Here is an 18,123-nt window from a genome sequence, read left to right on the forward strand (position 1 = left end):
ATTATAGCAACTGATTGAAATCTCTCATTTTTAAAAGTAGCAATGTGTATCATTCAATAGGCTGTATGTGTTTGACTTTTATCACTCTTTGTGTGGATTAAACAATACAGCATGTTAAAAACCCATTCAAAGATTGTGTGGTTATTTTGTTTGTGGTTTCTTCTGTTAAATACAATAGCTTAATATCATGGGCCTTAGCCTTCAACACAGTTACCATATTCCTAGTACAGAGACATTAGTTCCTAATTGTCATCTTTGAGTAAGTTCAACCACAGTATCACAACCCTTAATCAGTTCAGACTTACCACTGTGGAAAATACAAATTAATTGTTTTTCTATCCATGCTTCTCCCCCACCACACAGTAACTTGACTGTAGTGGTTTGGCTTAGAGAACACTCCATTTGATTATTTCCTTACAGCCTCTCTTTCACATCCAGGGCTCCCATCCTTCCCAAACTCTGCCAAGGAGATTGGGGTCTGTTGCTTGATCTAAAAGGCATCTCACTTGGATTTCTTCCAAAAGTCCATCCTCTGGTTCTTTGGCTCGGATGTTGTGATCTCTGCTTCCTTGAGCTACAGCTACATATTCCTTGTAGGCAGGTGATTTCTCATGGCCCAGTCGTAATTCATCACTGAAAAAAAGAAAACTCGGAAAATCTAGACTATGTTTTTTTAATTTTTAAATGAGAGCTTTAAGGCCTAATCCTATGAGGTAGTGAGCATTCTTGACTCAATAGGTGTTTAGAGTGCTTAGCAAGTCAAGATCAAGTCCTTAAAATGAGTGATCTCAGGCTCTTCCCTCATCTGTGAGCATTTACTATGAACATCTTCAGCTTGAGCTCGTCTGTGAGATTTCAAAGGGTATGTCTACACTGCATCTGGGAGCGAGCTTCCCAGACTGGGTCCACAGACTTGTGTTAATGGGGCTCGCACTAGTGTGCTAAAAGTAGCTGTGTAGACAGTGCTTTGACGTTGCAGTTTGGGTTCTGAAAGCTGCCCCTGCCCCGGCTTCTGAGCTGCACCGTTAAAGCACTATCTACACAGCTACTTTAGCAAGCCACAAGTCTGTGGACCCAGTCTGGGAGGCTAGTTCCCAGATACCCAGAATTTCTATAAGCCTCTCAATCAAACTGCTACTTGTATTGTACTGTTTCTCCCCTCCCTCACCTGCCAAGTGCTCATCTGAAAAAAGGCAGCCTCATCAATGGAGGCCAGAGCAGAAAACAGTTACTCATTTCATCACACAGCAACCTACAGGCAATCAAACCTGTTACTGCCATAGCTCTCCTGGGTGATACAAATTGCACCTTCGTATTCAGCCATTTTAAAAGTATTTGTATAATTTTAAACAAGCTTTTCATTCATTGCACCAACCCAAAATGAATTTAAAAGGAAGGGATTAATTGAATTTTAAAGACTAAAATACTGTGATTTCTAGCTTGAGCCAATCTTGACTGAGCTGATTAAATCTCAGTAGGCCATCACATTCCTAGGCAATTTAACCAATTTTTTGGAAACTATCTAATTTACTTGTATGCCTCCCTTACAGTTGCCTCAACATTCCTGCTAGACTTTTTTTTTGTTTTGTTTTGTTTTTAATAAAAAACAGAGTCCATTCAAATTTCATCTCTACCCCCAAAGCTTTATGAAGAGCAACAGCTTGTGAGGGGTGGGAAATAACTAGGCTTACATGGTGTGGCCACACATGCTGCCAAGAAAAATAAATGCCCAGGAGTACAGAGGAAAACTGAGCTGGAACAAGGACACTCAGGAGATAAAGGGTAGTTTGGCTAGTAAGTTGATTCTGACAGCTTTTGTACATCAAAACAATTCACTCTGCCAAGAAGCAAAATGATTAAATTGCCTCCTTTTCTGCCATTAAGTCTGAAGGTAACAAGTCCCTGACTCTTTCAATTGCAAAGGTTCTTATTAAAGGACTTGGAAATCCAAGGGAGAGAGACTGTCTTACCAGGTGAGTACTGCTGGATTGGCACCTGCCAGCTTTCTTTTGGCACAGTTCACTTTCTGCAAGGGATACCAGTTTATTTCAGCTGTGTTTACTTCCTTAGACCATGTGCCGCCTTTTTTCAACTGCTTCAATTCAAAATTCTAATGAGAGAAAATATTTTTCTTCATTTATCATAAATTAGACAAACAACCATGCTCCTAAACCTCTCCTACATTCTCACAGCCACCCACATCCTCAGGAACAAGTCAGCAAATAATCTGTATTGCAAAGAAAGTGGAGAGCAGGATATATAGCGAAAATTTACTCCTGCCTGTGACTTAAGTTACTTTGCTGAATTTGCAGAAATACAAATGTTTGTCATATTTTCAGTTGCAAAGTGGATGAATAATGCTAACCTGAACATAGGAAAGCACATCTTCTTAAGCTCTACTACTTTGATCTGCTTGAGTGAAATCTCAAAATGTTGTTGCCTCTAAAACTAAGGAATAATTTATTGCACATAATTACATCATTTTAGCAAATTCTGTACAGTTAGAGGTAGTCTGAAAATACTTATACTCAAACTTTTAATTCAGTAACTGGTTTCAGAAGTATTTTCATAAACAACACATTGTATGAAATGCATGGTGTCATGTTTGTACATGAAACTAAGTTGCGCTGCTTATCATATGACAAATTGAAAATACTGTATTTATACTACATAGGGTGATAGCATGAATCACCATAAAGATTTGAAGATCTCAAGATCACTCATTCAATACAGAAATGAAACTAAATAACACAAATTAGAAATGGATAAAAGCTATCCCTCTGTCCAGTCCATCTCTTACCCCTATAAGAAATCAGTGTCTCATTTTACATGTTTCAAGAACTTGGCTTCTGCCAGTATCTCTGAAAGATTATTCCCCAGCTCAATAAAGCTGCTGATAAAGATAAAAGGGAAACGTAGGCTGACTATCAGGAAAGGCTTCCTTGTTTTATCATGAAAAATGATCAAGTAACAAAGGCAAAACTAATTAACTTTAGGCTTTGTTCATGAATAGAAAGGCAAAAAGGAAAGAACAAAGACAAAAATCTACCTGCCAGTCTAAGGAAGGTTCTTTTACAAACACGTCCATAGTGCTGACCAGGAGGTCTGGCTCTGTGCGGTAGGCTCTTAGGGAATGTACCATCACACTATAAATGAGACCCGATTCTTTCATTGGCAACATCAGATTAATGAACTGGCGAGTTAGACGAAAAGGCATCAACTCTGGCACTTGCAGAAACTACAGAAGAACAGGGAAAAAGTGAAACGCATGAATTAAGAAACCTTGAAACTAAAGGATTACAAAGATAAGTCTTCTGTATGAACCTTAAAACATTGCTGGCTTCTGAACTGAAAATAATGTGGAGCCCACTGAAATCAGACTGCCCTTGGGTTAAAGTTATGGCTATGAATATTTGTCAATAACTACTGTTTGAAAGCATGGATGAGCAAGGCCTTCTGATTTTCAGAAAGCATCAAATACTGATACCAATATTAAAAAAATACTTTGCTCTCCGCATAGAGCTGTAGAATATATCAACCTGTTAGCATCAGCCAAGTTATCTGGAAAAAGATTCTGTTCTAATGATAACTAGAATCATTTTCTTAACTTATGGTGTCAAGTATGAGAAATCATCAAATTCAGCACAAATAAAATACTTTTAAATACTTTAACTTCCATACAAAATATAAAGTAATTGGCTGACTGTCAGCCCCCAAGACACCCAATAGAGTAGTCAACAGAAAAGGCTCAGAGGAAACATACCTGCGTCGCTGAACCAAATGCATGTCCAAAGTCTATTCCCACCATGCCGCCTGTCTCCATATTAATCATGAAGTTGGACAGATGTCTGTCTCCAATACCAAGAATCCAATGGCTGATGCACATCAGTGCATGAGAGCTGGCAAAATGGGATCGCAGAGATAGAAAGGCCTCAGGAGCTGTACTCATCTTAACAAATGCTCTCCTTAACAAAAACAAAAGTCAGATATTGTGAAACAAACATTGATATAACTTTTGTAATCAACGCACAGTAACTGTCAGTGTACTCACCTTAAAAGGTCTCCTGGAACACTGGTTTCCCTGTTTCTGAAAGACACGACTGTTTCTGTACGATTAGCTCTACTGCAAGTCAACAACAAAATGCACTAGTTATTGAAACTGTACAATGAGAAGATATAACACTTAAGAGAATCTGGGTCCTTACATCAAAGCACTAACGTTTTGTTTAACTCTGGAACTGTACCAATCACAAGGACTGTTTCCTCAAATTCAGAGGAGAAAAGATGATAAAATGTTGTTTGTTCCTAGGAAGATAGAAAAGATCTATTTTCCAGGCTACCGTTCCCAGAGTGAAATCTCCTAATTTATCAATTCAATACAGTAGAAATCAGGGAGAAAATAAAATAGATGGAATAAGCTTCAATGTTAATGTAAAAAATACAATCAAACTTAAAAATCCAATTGGACAATCCCAAAAAATTGGTTTAGCTCCAGTTTGGAACAAAAGTCCAATGTTTTGAAGTTCTCTGTGAAGCAGAGTTACCATTTTCCACCCAGATGCGCTGAAATCCCAGGCTTGGGGGCAGACAAAATGGCGGGGTGTGCTGGCATGGGGATCCTGGGCTTCCAGGCTCTCTGCTCCCTGACAGCCTACTAGATGGGCTGTCAAGGAGGCGGATGGAAAACTGGCAGGAAACAAGTCAGGATTTTGTTGGAATCCTACCTGGTTTCTGGCAGAATTTCATCAAAATCAACACGGTCCCGGGAACACTTTGGTTTAGATGATTCAGCAAATTCCACCAAAAATGTGTTGTCGATGTTTCTTACCAACTGTTTTTCTGAAAATTACGTAACTGTGAGACCTACCTGTACATAGTCTTATAGCGTGCAATGCCATTCTCCTTCCCAGCCATCTTGGACAGCCAGTCACTGTACATGATACGAGGTCCTTTTCGGCTGTGGACAAACAAAATGACGAGTGATTTATCTACATTTTTGTGTGCGCAAAATGCAAAAGAAAGTAACAAAACACAGTAAACCAGAGTGAAGTGCAAATATTTTGCAATCAAGTCCATACAAAGCAAATATTAGACACAGGCCTTCACCAACCACAGGGCTCTTTGACTTGGTGCGTTCTGTTGAACTGTTTTTTTTCAGTAGGAACAGCAAGGGCCTTGAGAAGGAAGTGAGAGAAAGCATGAATTGATCCGAAAGCAGCCTTGAAAAGAAGTGTCTTATGAATTTAGTAACTCATGCAAAAATCCATTTGACCACTTTTTACCACGCTAACTGATGATAGAGAAAAACCTGAATGATATTTTATTCACCTGCAGCAAGTGGAATTTTGCCAGGTTGTCCTAAACAGGGAACATACAGTGTCTGAATCTGCACTACAGTAAAGAGAAAGCATATAGTGGAAAGATTCAAATTTTCCATACCCTCCTATCCTTGAAACAACTGTCTACATTCGGCAGCTGTGCTGCTCTGTGCTTCTCATAGTTAGTAACAAGATAAGGAGGGTCAGGACAAGTCAATATCTGAATAAGAGGCCTTTAAATGAATGCTTAACTGCTGTAGGAAATTGTGCTGTGGTTCAGTAGGTGGCATTTTCTCAGTACTGGGAGGAAGAAAAGACTGTGGTCAAAGGCCTACCATAAGGCTTCCTGTCTGACATTGGGCAAGTTAGGTCACTTCTGTGCATCAGTTTCCCCCCATCTATAAAAAATGGGGGTAAGATTAATACTTCCCTATATCATAAGGGTGTTTAGATGCCTAATTTCATGGTTTGTAAGGGCCTGGAGAGCCTCAGATGGAAGTTGTTATGAGGCACAATTATCACTGTTACTGAACCTATTACCCACACTGGCCCCTAAGGGGCACTGTGTGCTGTTGAAGGTTCTGTCTTTGTAAAAAGAATATGTAAAGCTGAGATTCAGACCTCTTGTAGCTTAATGCAGGTCCCATCATATTTTTTCATAAGCGAGAAGAGTGCTACTTTAGCTGCCCTGGCCAATTGCCTACTCACATAATTCCATTTTGCCTGCTTAAATTGCTCCTGCGGTTTCTTTTTTTTTTTTCTTCCTGTATATCAGGTGTAATGTTGCTGTGTGCTGTTAAACAGCTGTGTGTTCCACCAAAGGTATGAATGCTTTTTTAGTAAAGGGTGAAGTGATGTGTACACATAACCCCCCTTACTTTCTTAGCATATAGAGGATATTCTGAGGTTAATTAATGGTTTGGAGGTCTTTGTTGTTCTCAGATGAAATCTTCTAGTAAAGTATTAGTATCCAGACTGATCTCAACAATGTCTTTAGTTCTATCGTGAGTCTTTGCCAGTCTATATATTTCTCTCTCACCCTCCTTCATTTCAAAGTCATTAAAAGATGGAAGTGGAAATATGTTAATCAATGAGAACCAGATTAAGGAAGAGTGAAGAAATTACTTTGCAAGGCTCATGATTGAAAAGAATCCAAGGGAACCAAGCTATATATAAAATCAACTCAGGGCCTGGTGGCATCAGTCCTAGAAGAAGTTGCAGAAGTATTGAGGAACATGAAAAAGAAAGCTCTCAGCCCCAACCACATACCAGCAGAAGTATGGAAGCACCTGGGGCAAGCAGACATGAACATATTGACACTGTTTAATTTCACCACGAAGACTAAAAAGCTGCCTGGAGAAAGAGCACATTAGTACCAATATTTAAGAGAAAAAGAGACATACAAGACTGTGGTAACTACGACAGCATTAAACTCAGGATGCACACAATGAAGATCAGGTTGGAATCATGCCAGGCAAGTCAACAATGGATGCTACCTTTGCATTAAGACTGCCTGTGGAAAAATATAGAGAAAAGAGAAAAACTCTGCACATGGTATTCATCGATCTTGAGAAGTCTTAAGACCATGTTCTGAGAGAAGTCAGCTCTCAGATCTGTAGGAGAATGAAACTGATACCTGAAGACTACATCAGACTTGTCCAGGACATGTACAAGGGTGCTGTTACCTGTTAAAAGGCCCTGTGGAGAAACTGAAAAGATTCTAGTAAGTGTTGGAAGACATCAAGGCTCAGCCCCTTTTTGTTGCTTGGTGCTTGATGGGCTTACAGAAAACATTCGGAGTGGCATCCTGGTGCATGCTTTGTGCAGATGACGTAGTGCTCATGGGAGAGAGCAAAAAAGATTTAGAGAGATGGAAGTGTGTACTTAAAAGAAATGGCATGAAAAAAATCAGCAGAAATATGGCCTGTATATTTGATGTATATTTGCAGGAAGGCAATAAGACTAAGTCTGGGGGACCAGCCACTACCAAAGATACAGAAGCTCAAGTACTTAGATTCAATAGTACAGGATGACGGTAAATTCAATGATGAACTTACAAGAACACTGGAAAGGGATGGACTAAGTGGAGAGAAGCGAGCAGAATGATCTGTAATAGGAGAACACCTATTAAATTGAAAAATAACGTAAGATTTGTAAGATGGTAATTAGGGCTGTCTTTTTGTATGGCTCCAAACACTGGGCACTGAGGAAGAGACAGGAGCAGATCTGGAATATAATGGAAATGAAACCATTAAGATGGATGCTTGACATTGCAAGGATGGACCATGTTTGGAATGAATGAAGTAGGGCGAAGTGTGAAGGTATCATCAATTATAGAAAAGCTGAGGAAATCCAAGCTTGTATGGTTTGGGTGTGTGAAAAGATGATCAGAAGAATATATAAGAAATTGTGTGGTAAGAGAAGGGTTGGAAGACCCAAAACTAGTTGAATGGATGTCATACAAGACCATTTGATTAGCTGTGGACTTTCCAAGGAACTGTTTCAAGACAGACTGGAATGGAAAAGCCAGACTCGAAGAGCTGACACATTTAGATGGGACTAAGGGTAGAAGAAGAAGATTAGTATCCAGGCTGCATGGTGTGTCTGCTTTGCAGAAAGCAAAGCAAAGAAATTCCAAATCCTCCTATAATTATTTTGTTTTTTTTCCCCCGTCTCTTAAACTGAAGTTTAGTCAGTGGGAATTCTCATCAGTATTTCCTTTGGGAATGCTGCTGTTCCCTCAGCCAAGTGTGGAAATAATTAATAAACTGTATTTACAACTATAAAATAGGCTTATGTTTTAAATTATAAAACAGTTTTCACAAAGACACAAACATACATTTCTATGTACTTACCCTACATATTAGGATTCTCTCTTTTTTGCACATTGTGATCCCTCCCCCACAACTTTCCCACCACCCAGAATGGGATTTACATGACCCCTTTCTCACTCAAGGTACAAGCCCATCCCAAAGCAATGAGCTAGGTGCTGGTAATGCAGAGACTTTGTAGGCAAACTCAGTAGTTCTTACATGCTCAGTAATTACTCCACCACCCACTTGGAAAATGGAGAAAGAATCTTTTCACAGCTCTCATTTCTATTGGAAAAGTGCTAAAGGATTTTTAACTTGGTTTTGTACAAACAGAAGACAGGCAGAAAGGAGCACAGTTAAATGTCTCAACTGAAGGACACAACCAGTAATGCAACTGATGTGTCAAACTGGATGCGAGCCTTGGTGTGAGACTTGATTTCACAACCCTGGTTCAAAAACAAAAGAGCTTGCAAATCAATCATGCCAATATCTAGATAAATCTAAACAAAACTGTGTAATGGGAACAAAGCAGTTAGTTAGTGAAAGTTATTCCTAAAGCCTCAAAAAGATAATAGAGATTGAAAAATTAGAATTCATCTGATTCTACAAATGTTCATCCTTTGAAAACCAACAGCCAGGAGACAGAAAACTAGAATTTCTAAAATCCACTCATCATGCAAAGGCAACATTTCTTTTAAACTCAGATAGACTTGTATTTCATGTAGTTATAGGCAATATCCTCAATTACTGACTCATTGCTGAACACACAGTTTTCTAAGTAACTCTCTCTCCTTGCTGACCTAAGTCCACTTCCTGCTTGTTCAAAGCAAGAGATCAAAATCCTTCACGTGTAAAATCATAATCTGTTGATAAGGAAATAGTGATGATAACGTCATAGTGGATTACAAACTCCCTGTTTACGCAAGTTGGGTGGCGGATATGGATGACAGGTACAATGGTACTCATTAAACAGCTGCCAATACTAATTTGGGTCAGGAAGTACTAAAGAGACTTCTGGCTTACAAATACTTTATTTATTTATTTTACACCATTAAGCCTAGGTTTTTCATCAGACAAACAGAATTTGGAAAAGAGCCCAGTAATAGTAGCCAATGAGGTTTATCTGAGGCGTGATTATTGCTAGTTGAAAATTTCTATTCATGTGGGCAGTTAAAACCAGCATCACCTGTGATAGTCATCTTTTTCCTCTTCGGTCATGCTTTCCATAAGGAAATTCTTTAAGGTACAGGTATTTTCCAACCACTCAATCAGCCCTAATCTGAAATAAAAGAAATCATGTGTGGGAACAAAACCCTCAGAGTTTAATTGAAAAAGAGGAGCAATATAACTAGAAAGCAGCATGGTCCAGTTGATAGGTCACAAGACTGTAGGTTTTGTTCCTGACTCTGGTAAAGATCATTGTCTTGGGCAAGTCTCAAATTTTGTGCCTCAGTTTCCTTATCCTTAAAACAGGATAATAGGATTTACCCAACTTTGGGACATGCTGTGAGGTCTAAACTCAGGAAGTTTTATATAAACTGCCAAGTTATAATTATAAACCCAAATATATTCAGAAAAATAATTGCCAGACATGGCACTTTCGACAAATTAAAAATATCATGTAAATGGTCTAAAAAAAGTTTCATATCATATAAAACAATTCCCAGAGCCAAGTGCCAAAAATTTTTGCACCAGCATTTGGCACAAAGAAATCCCACCTCCCAGCACAAAGAAGCTATGTGACTTTTGATGTGAGGATTTTTATCCCTGAATGACAAGACCACAAAGTCCCTACCTGGTTGTCATGGGTATGACTTTGTAAGTTTTTATCTGCATGTTCCTTTGGCTGCAGGCAGCATCTTGGGAAAGGATAATATTCATGACATCAAAGAGCTCCTCAATGCGCTGGTCCTGCCGGAGATCTTCACCACCTTTGACAAGAAAGGGATGTTCCCGCTCGTCACTGCCTCGGATGTTTATACGTTTTGGTTTCCTGATAGACTCCATTACTTTTATCTTGAAGGGAGGGAAAAAAGCAAAACATTTTTGGCACAGGTGAGAGCATGCATTGCTGTAGCATCAGGGCTATCACTTAAACTCCTGGGCCTCTTGTATTCCTGTGTTCTGTGATCATGTTCTTCTTGCACCACTAGACTGCTTTATTTTTTACTAATTTAGAAAAGCGTAGATAAATCCATTGCCTCTGCAGAAAGCACCCAATTATCCATATAGAAAACACCCAAACTAATATCAATGTGTATTTAATGATGATGTTATAATGGCCATCTACTTAATAAGATTAATCCTTTGTGTACTGTTAGATATCTGCTTACACACTGCTTCCCTCCCCCGCAAAAACACTATACTGAGCCATGTTTTTACATTAGAAGCCAAAAGGGATATTGTCTTTAAAGTTGTTAGCATACCCGTTCATCAAATCCAGAGATTTTTGCATGGTATTCTGGCAATGGTTTACCTTTACCATCATACTGACCTGAAGTAAAAATAAAACAAAGAGGCATACAGTCTTCATTTAAATATTAAAATATTTAAAAATTAAACTTTAGTTAATGATGGCATGCATATTCAGCCTAATATTGCATCTTATTAAACTAGTAGAAAACGAAGATTTTGAAAGTGTATATTTAAACATACAGTATTTCATTTTGTCGTTCAGTGACGTATTATTTTTTCACCTATGCCATTAGATTTTGGAACTATTTTGCTTTCAGAGGTCAGATCTTTTTCAAACTAGAATGCAAATCCATTAGATCTTTGTTTAAAACCTGCTGGGATCAAGGAGTTAGAAGCAACATAAAAGTTCAATGATTTTTTATTTATTTATTTTTTTAAGAATAAAGACATTTTAAAATATCACAGCAGTAAATATAGCTAAATCTAGTCTTAAGAAGAAGAGAATCCTGGTAGTTTGAGACAGAAAAGATCCCTCTGATTACCAAATGCTTCCCCCTGCAATGGCAGGATACAGGGCCACAGAGAGGACGCATAAGGAATCAAACTGAGAAGACTCTTGTTCTTAGCTAAAGAAGACTGGAACTTACGGGTAACTACTATTCCTGTAAGAGTTCACTATCCATACTGAAATGGTAGCATACCAGGGATCTCCAGTTCGTTCCTCATGAATTCAGCTTTGAAGTCACTCATCCAAGGTGAGCATTCTTTCAGATTTCCAGGTTCTTTCTGGTCTTTCATTTTTGAAAGGAGAGAGAATGCAATTCTACTGAAGTCATCAGCCTTCATATCGAACAGTTTCGAGCCGCCTTTTCCAAAATGACTGCTAAAATCCTTCCCAAAGGTCTGAAGTTGAAATTAATTTACAGTAAAGGAATTAAAGTTCACTTGATACATAGCAAGATCACACTGTGATCAGAGGCACAGCACTGCATTTTTAGAGAATCAGTTTCATTCTAATGGGGATTTATATTTGGAATCCCTGGACATAGTAATTAATTATTAAGACAAGTCCTCTCTAACATCTTATTTATACAAATAGCTGTAAGCAACTTAGAAGTATGACCTATCATTTTATTTCTCTATAAAGCATCATGAACATCTATGACCCTGTAGTAAGAAAGAAATAAAATGAGCTGTCAAGGGCATTGCATTCTGATTCCCATAGAGACTGTGAAATGAGGATTAGCAGAAAAATTCCCACTATAGAGCATCTGAGTAATATTCTAAGGTGGCTCAGACAACTGTTAGAGTATTTTCTCTATCATTTATGTTTTAGTTCAGAGGTGGGCAAACTACGGCCTGCAGGACCATCCTGCCTGGCCCTTGAGCTCCTGGCCGGGGAGGCTAGCCCCAGCCCCTCCCCTGCTGTCCTCCCTCCCCCACAGCCTCAGCTCGCCGTGCCGCCAATGCTCTGGGCAGTGGTGCTGCGAGCTCCTGCCGGGCAGCACGGCTGGCTTCGGCCAGGCGGCACGGTTGCCAGTCCTGGTGCTCTGAGCGGCATGGTAAGGGGGTGGGGAGGTTGGATAAGGGGCAAGGGATCCCGGGGGGCAGTCAGGGGGCAGGGGTGTGGATAGGGGTTGGGGCAGTCAGGGGACAGGGAGCAGGGTGGATTGGCTAGGGGCTGGGGTCCTGGGGGGGGGGAGTGGTTAGGGGCAGGGGGTTCCGGGGTGTGTGTCAGGGGACAAGGAGCAGTGGGGGTTGGATGGGCCTGGGGTTCTGAGTGGGGCCATCAGGGTGCGGGAAGTGGGAGGGGAGGGGGGCCAGGCTGTTTGGGGAGGCACAGCCTGCCCTACCCGGCCCTCCATACAGTTTCGGAACCCCGATGTGGCCAGGCCAAAAAGTTTGCCCACCCTGTTTTAGTTGAAAGTTTTTTTGGCTTTGAGTTTAGTTTTCTTTCTTGTTTGGTTAGCAGATTAATAGATTCTAAGGCCAGAAGGGACCACTGTGGTCATCTAGTCTGACCTCCTGTATGACACAGGCCATAGAACTTCCCCAAAAGAATTCCCAGAGCAGATCTTTTAGTAAAACATCCAACCTTGATTTAAAAATTGTCAGTGATGGAGAATCCACCACAATCCTTGGTAAATTATTCCAGTGATTGATTACTCTCACCGTTAAAAATTTACACCCTATTTCCAGTCTAAACTTTGAATTCAACTTCCAGCCATTGGAACATGTTATATCTTTCTCTGCTAGACTGAAGAGCCCATTATCAAATATTTGTTCCTCACTGCAATCAAGTCACCTTTAACCTTCTTTTTGTTAAGCTAAATAGATTGAGCTCCTTGAGTGTATCGCTACAACATCCTTACTGAATTGTGGGCACCACAACTGGACACAGTATTCCAGCAGCAGTCACACCAGTGCTGAATACAGAGGTAACCTCTCTGCTCCTACTTGAGATTCCCGCTCATGTTTCACAAGATCGCATTAGCTCTTTTGGCCACAGCGTCACACAGAGCGCTCAAGTTCAGATGATTATCCACCGCCACCCCCAAATTTTATTTCAGAATCAGAGTCCCCCATCCTGTAAGTATGGTCTACATTCTTTGTTCCCAGATATATACACTTATATTTAGCCATTTTAAATTCTTTTTTTTCCCCCGCACCCTGTTAACTAAGTGATCTAGATTGCTCTGAATTGGTGACCTGTCCTCTTCATTATTTACCATTCCCCCATTTTTTGTTTCATCTGCAAACTTGATCAAGTGATGGTTTCATATTTTCTTCCAGATCATTTAAATGTGTACATCACTTACAGTGCTGCACTGAATAGAAGATACTGTATGAGGAATGGCCCATTTAATCATCTAAACACAGATATTTTTATTATATCACAGTCACTTGGTAAAAGTAGGCTGGGCTGCACAAAAGTAAAACAAGTTCCACTGAAGACAAGATCAATGTAGTGTGTGTGTTGTGCTGCACATTTAATCAAATTTATGATTAAAAAGCCTCCTTTCTTTTGTGTGTTCTTGAAATATATCAGAATATTTTTAATTTTGATGAAAATTAGTTAAGCTAGCGAGGACTTGACCTAATAATTAATTGCAATGTACAGAGATTCCAAACTCAAATCCACTAATCCCCATTAGAATGAAACTGCTTCTCTAAAAATGCAGTGCTGAAAACCATCAGCATGTTTAACATTAAAAAAAGCACACACTATATATACACACACACGTACACAAACTCTTCCTTCTCTATTTCTTTGTCACTAAGTGCTCAGATATTTCAGGATTCTCTGCAGAGCCACAGCCATCAACAAGATCCCAATTAAACTGTCCATCTGATGCCTCTAAAGCATTAGGTTAGGAATAAGAGGCCAGAGTACCACATAAGTACATAGGCAGAAAGCTTTGGGTAGGGACAGAGGCAAATGCACTGGCATGTAAGCAAAGAGGAATGGCTGAACAAGTGTAAACTAATGCCTCAGGTGGGAACATTCTACATGGCAGAGCCGTCAAGAAGTGTCAGCTGAACTGTAACAAAACTAAAGCATCACAGATACTAATTAACAAGTATTAAAGGCCCAGTCCTAACTCAATCATTCATATGAATGAGGGCTGCAGGATTGGGCCAGAACCTCCTATCTGATTGATACTGTCCTTTTTAACTTTCCAGTATAACCTTCCCATCCCATTACTCACCAACAGTATTCGATATCATTGAGAGGGATTTCATACATACCTGAATAAATCTCTTTCTGAACAACCCAAGACCTGGAGCTTGTAAATCTCCTAAGTTTCTGTACATTCCTTCATACATTTCCTTAAGGTTATTTTTATTTCTCTGAGTTTTTCCCAACTCATTTTTGACATCCTCAACCCAATCCTGTGAATACAGAGAGAAAGGGCTGAGGACTGAAGAAAATGATTTACACGCCCTCTCTTTTGTAACCCAGTCAGATGGTATTAGGTCTACTGATGATGTGAATTAGAATTAAAAAGTCTACTATAATCATTTTAGCGCAAGCTGAAAGCTACAGGAGTGCTATGTAAAATGCTGTTTCTTATACTTTATTTTTTATAATGTTTATTACAGTAGTGCCAGGAGGCCAACTGAGTACAGGGCCCCATTGTGTGAGGCACTGTACAAAGATAGAATAAGACAGTCCCTAACCTAAAGAGTTTAAACTCTAAATACACAAGACAGACATAAGTAGGGTTAAGAGGTATATCGAACAAGCAGAAGGAACAATGCAATGATTGAAAACATTATGTTAGTTCTACCATATCTTCTGCTTTCGTTTTATTTAAATCCTTTCACTGAGGTTATATTAGGAGGGGATTAGCTAGACGAAGAACTAAAGGGAAGGAGCAAGAATGGTTAGAGATAATGAGGAAGGGGCTAACAGCCGATCAGAACAGGGAGAGAATGTTCAGAGTAAAAATTGCAGAAAGCACTCTGATGACATCATCTGTGGCCATCAATCCCTGACAATCCCTGCAACTGTTCTCCAGCATCAGTCTGGCTGGCTCCTCTCTGCATTGTCTCTCTCAAAGGCCACATGACTGAGGGGTTCCTAGTGTACCTTAAAGAGCATCACTGGATTAGAAAGCTGTTCCAGGGCATGAACAAAATCTTGAATCACTCCTCCTCTGTCTAATTTACTCTTTATCCTGCAAAAGAACAGACCATCAGAATTGGACAACAAAAGCTGCCATCAGCATATTCTTGTCCAGTCTTCACACAAATACTATGTGTAAACCCTGAACAAATAAAATTCTGTGGGGCTCAGGGACAAGGAGGACTTGAGGATGGGAATTCTCTCTCAGGCTGCAGAGGAACAGCAGTGCCTCTAATGCACTTAGGTCTGTCCATCTCTCTCTCTCTGCAACTTGGTATTTTTTGGTATTTGCTAAGAGTCTGCTGTAAAAATAGCAACATTTTGAACTGGCAGCTCTCCAGTGGGTACAGCAATCAGCATTAACAAGACTGTATACATCCAGCACATGCCACTGAAGCGGTGTGTGGGTTATTTATTCTGAGTAGCACAAGAAGTGTGGACCTTTGCCTCCTTGTCTCAAACTAAGAAATAATGCAAAAGTCATGAGCAAAGACAAAGGGACACATACAATAATAGTAATTTTACAAGGACTGTGTGATAGGCATTACAATGACATGGTAGTCAACTAAAACAGCTCTTGCCCCACCAACAGATGGTGGTGAAAAGCAATGCCAGGGAGACTGTGATGGCTCAGAGCCCTAGAATAAGGGAGCAGCGTGTTTTACACAATAGGAGCAACCTTCCAAAAAGGAAAGCCTGGGCATTCACCTCACTGCTCTTTTTGATGTACAAGGATAGTTTTTTTTAATTCGTTAAATTACTTTTTAATTAGCAAGTGTCTTTGCTCATTTTGTTACATTTGAAAGATTATAAACGTCAGAGCCTCACTTTCTTCTCTTTGCTAAAGGATCTTAGCAAACGTTAGCAGATATGAATAGTGATGTTACTGGAGATTGAGTTGTGGATTTCCCTCAACCCTAGCAGAGCAGACAAGGAAGGAACCTCACTCTATGATTTTGCACCTGAAACTTTATACTTCAAAAGAGCAGGAAAAGGCAAACATTTTTCTTTTATGTTTTGTAGTTCATTTTTATAGGGCTGTGGGAGGCTAAGCATGAGCAAGGATTGTGGGTGCTCAGCACCTCTGAAAATAATCTAACCACTTATTTAAGTTCTTAAATATGGATGTAGGTGCCTAATTTTAGGCACCCACATTAGAAACGTTGGCCTAAGTACCTGTTTTTCCATGCCTTCGAACCAAGCACAGGAGATACCAGAATTTATCTAATATTTTCTATGCTTTTCACAGACTATCACATCCTATTAAAATCTTATAGATTTGTAAGCAACATTTCAAATACCACCTTGCTACAAACTCCTTGTTCTTGTGGCCAGTTGCAGTGTCTTTGAAGGAATAGTTTTCACTGCTGATCAGGAAAGGATAAACGATTGCCTGTGGGTAGCTATTTGCAATCTCTTCTACAGTATGTTGCACAGCTACAGCTTCCTCTTTGTCAAGCACTGCCATCAACTGGCTAATCCAACCAATGAACTGCCAGCAAGGAACTGATGAAATCTGCAAAACACAGACAGTGTTTTCACCTTCTGTATATCTTTAAAAATCCAGACTACAAACGAAAGCAAACAAAACTACTCTGTGTTCCAAGTCAGCACGCAGAAACGTGGAAAAATAGAGAACGTTAATTAGATTGCACAGAATGTCCCCTACCAAAGCAATCATTTTCAGTTCTTGGTAGGTTTTCATCTGCAAACATTTATGTCTCATTGGCTGAGCCAAGTGAGGCCCTACACTCAACTGGATGGCATTTCTGTGTCTGATTGGATGTAACACAATAACATTTGCATGATGCATCTGATCAATTCCAAACTTTCAAGGAATGTTCTAGGCATCAATGGACAGAACCCTATTGATTTTGGGGAAACCTGGAAAACGGGGAGGAGAAAATTGGGAACACTGAGCTCCTGGTACCTGGTTAGCCCAAAATCAATAGAGTTCAACATAGCAGCTTTAACCAGGTCTGTGTTTGATGTCAGCCATTAACACCTTCCAGCATCACAACATGCCCTGATCTTAGCTCTGCCCTTTGCCTCAATGGAATTTAAAATGTTGACACCCCAAATGACTTATTCAGACAGAAAAGAAACAATAAAGGACCCCTGACGAGTGGCTATTGTTTTTGTGGCATTTGTTATCTAGGACAGACTTCACCCATAATGTTCTAATGGGGAATTCATTAGTCACAGTTCTTAGGGTGTGCCTATGCCAAGTGGCTACAGCAGGACAACTATGGTGCTGCAGTTGTGCCTTGATAGCCTCTGTAGTGTAGATGCTTCCTACATAGACGGAAGGGTATTTTCTGTCAATGTAGTTAATCCATGAGAGGTGATAGCTCAGTTCAAGGAAGAATTTTTCCATCAACATACTTGAGTCTATGGCATCAACTGCTGCCGCAGGGTCCTAGTGCCCCCCATTCACTAATGGCAGGGCAGGCTGCCCTTACCCTGCCCTTCCGCCCTAGCCCTGAGCCTCTCCAACGCCACAAACCCCTCAACCCCAGCCTGAGCCCTCATCCCCCCGCACCCTAATCCTCTGCCCCAGCCCTGAGCCCCCTCCAACGCCACAAACCCCTCAACCCCAGCCCGAACCCTCATCCCCCCGCACCCTAATCCTCTGCCCCAGCCCTAAGCCCCCTCCTGCATCATGAACCCCTCATCCTCAGCCCCACAGCCATCACCCCACACCCCAACCCTCTGCCCTAGCCCTGAGCCCCCCTCCCACACCCCAAACCCCTCATCCTCAGCCCCACAGCCCTCACCCCTGCACCCCCTCCTATCCCCGAACTCCCTCCCAGAGCCTGCACCCCCTCCCTCTGCACCCCCACCCCAAACTCCCTCCCAGAGCCTGCACCTCTCACCCCCTCCTATGCCCCCACCCCCAGCCCAGAGCCTGCACTCCTCACCCCCTCCTGCACCCACCCCCTGCCCC

At 40.7% G+C, this 18,123-nt stretch overlaps 1 protein-coding gene across 1 annotated transcript in view; it reads right to left on the bottom strand.

The window, feature by feature from the left end:
- Positions 1-79: 79 nt before the first annotated feature.
- Positions 80-18,123, bottom strand: part of PRKDC (protein kinase, DNA-activated, catalytic subunit) — a 144,685-nt gene continuing 126,641 nt past the window's right edge. The window contains exons 65-77 of the mRNA XM_026659498.2: positions 16,481-16,692; positions 15,141-15,228; positions 14,297-14,440; positions 11,248-11,449; positions 10,558-10,625; positions 9,927-10,147; positions 9,318-9,410; positions 4,868-4,957; positions 4,052-4,123; positions 3,764-3,965; positions 3,050-3,238; positions 1,971-2,110; positions 80-633 (exon numbers count right to left, since the gene is read on the bottom strand). Of these exons, the coding sequence (XP_026515283.1) occupies positions 429-633; positions 1,971-2,110; positions 3,050-3,238; positions 3,764-3,965; positions 4,052-4,123; positions 4,868-4,957; positions 9,318-9,410; positions 9,927-10,147; positions 10,558-10,625; positions 11,248-11,449; positions 14,297-14,440; positions 15,141-15,228; positions 16,481-16,692 (1,926 nt within the window). The 3' untranslated portion in view covers positions 80-428. The remainder of the gene's footprint in view (positions 634-1,970; positions 2,111-3,049; positions 3,239-3,763; positions 3,966-4,051; positions 4,124-4,867; positions 4,958-9,317; positions 9,411-9,926; positions 10,148-10,557; positions 10,626-11,247; positions 11,450-14,296; positions 14,441-15,140; positions 15,229-16,480; positions 16,693-18,123) is intronic.

The sequence above is a fragment of the Terrapene carolina genome, unplaced genomic scaffold, assembly GCF_002925995.2.
Source record: "Terrapene carolina triunguis isolate 2854851 unplaced genomic scaffold, T_m_triunguis-2.0 Scaffold58, whole genome shotgun sequence".
NCBI classification, from domain to species: Eukaryota; Metazoa; Chordata; order Testudines; family Emydidae; genus Terrapene; species Terrapene triunguis.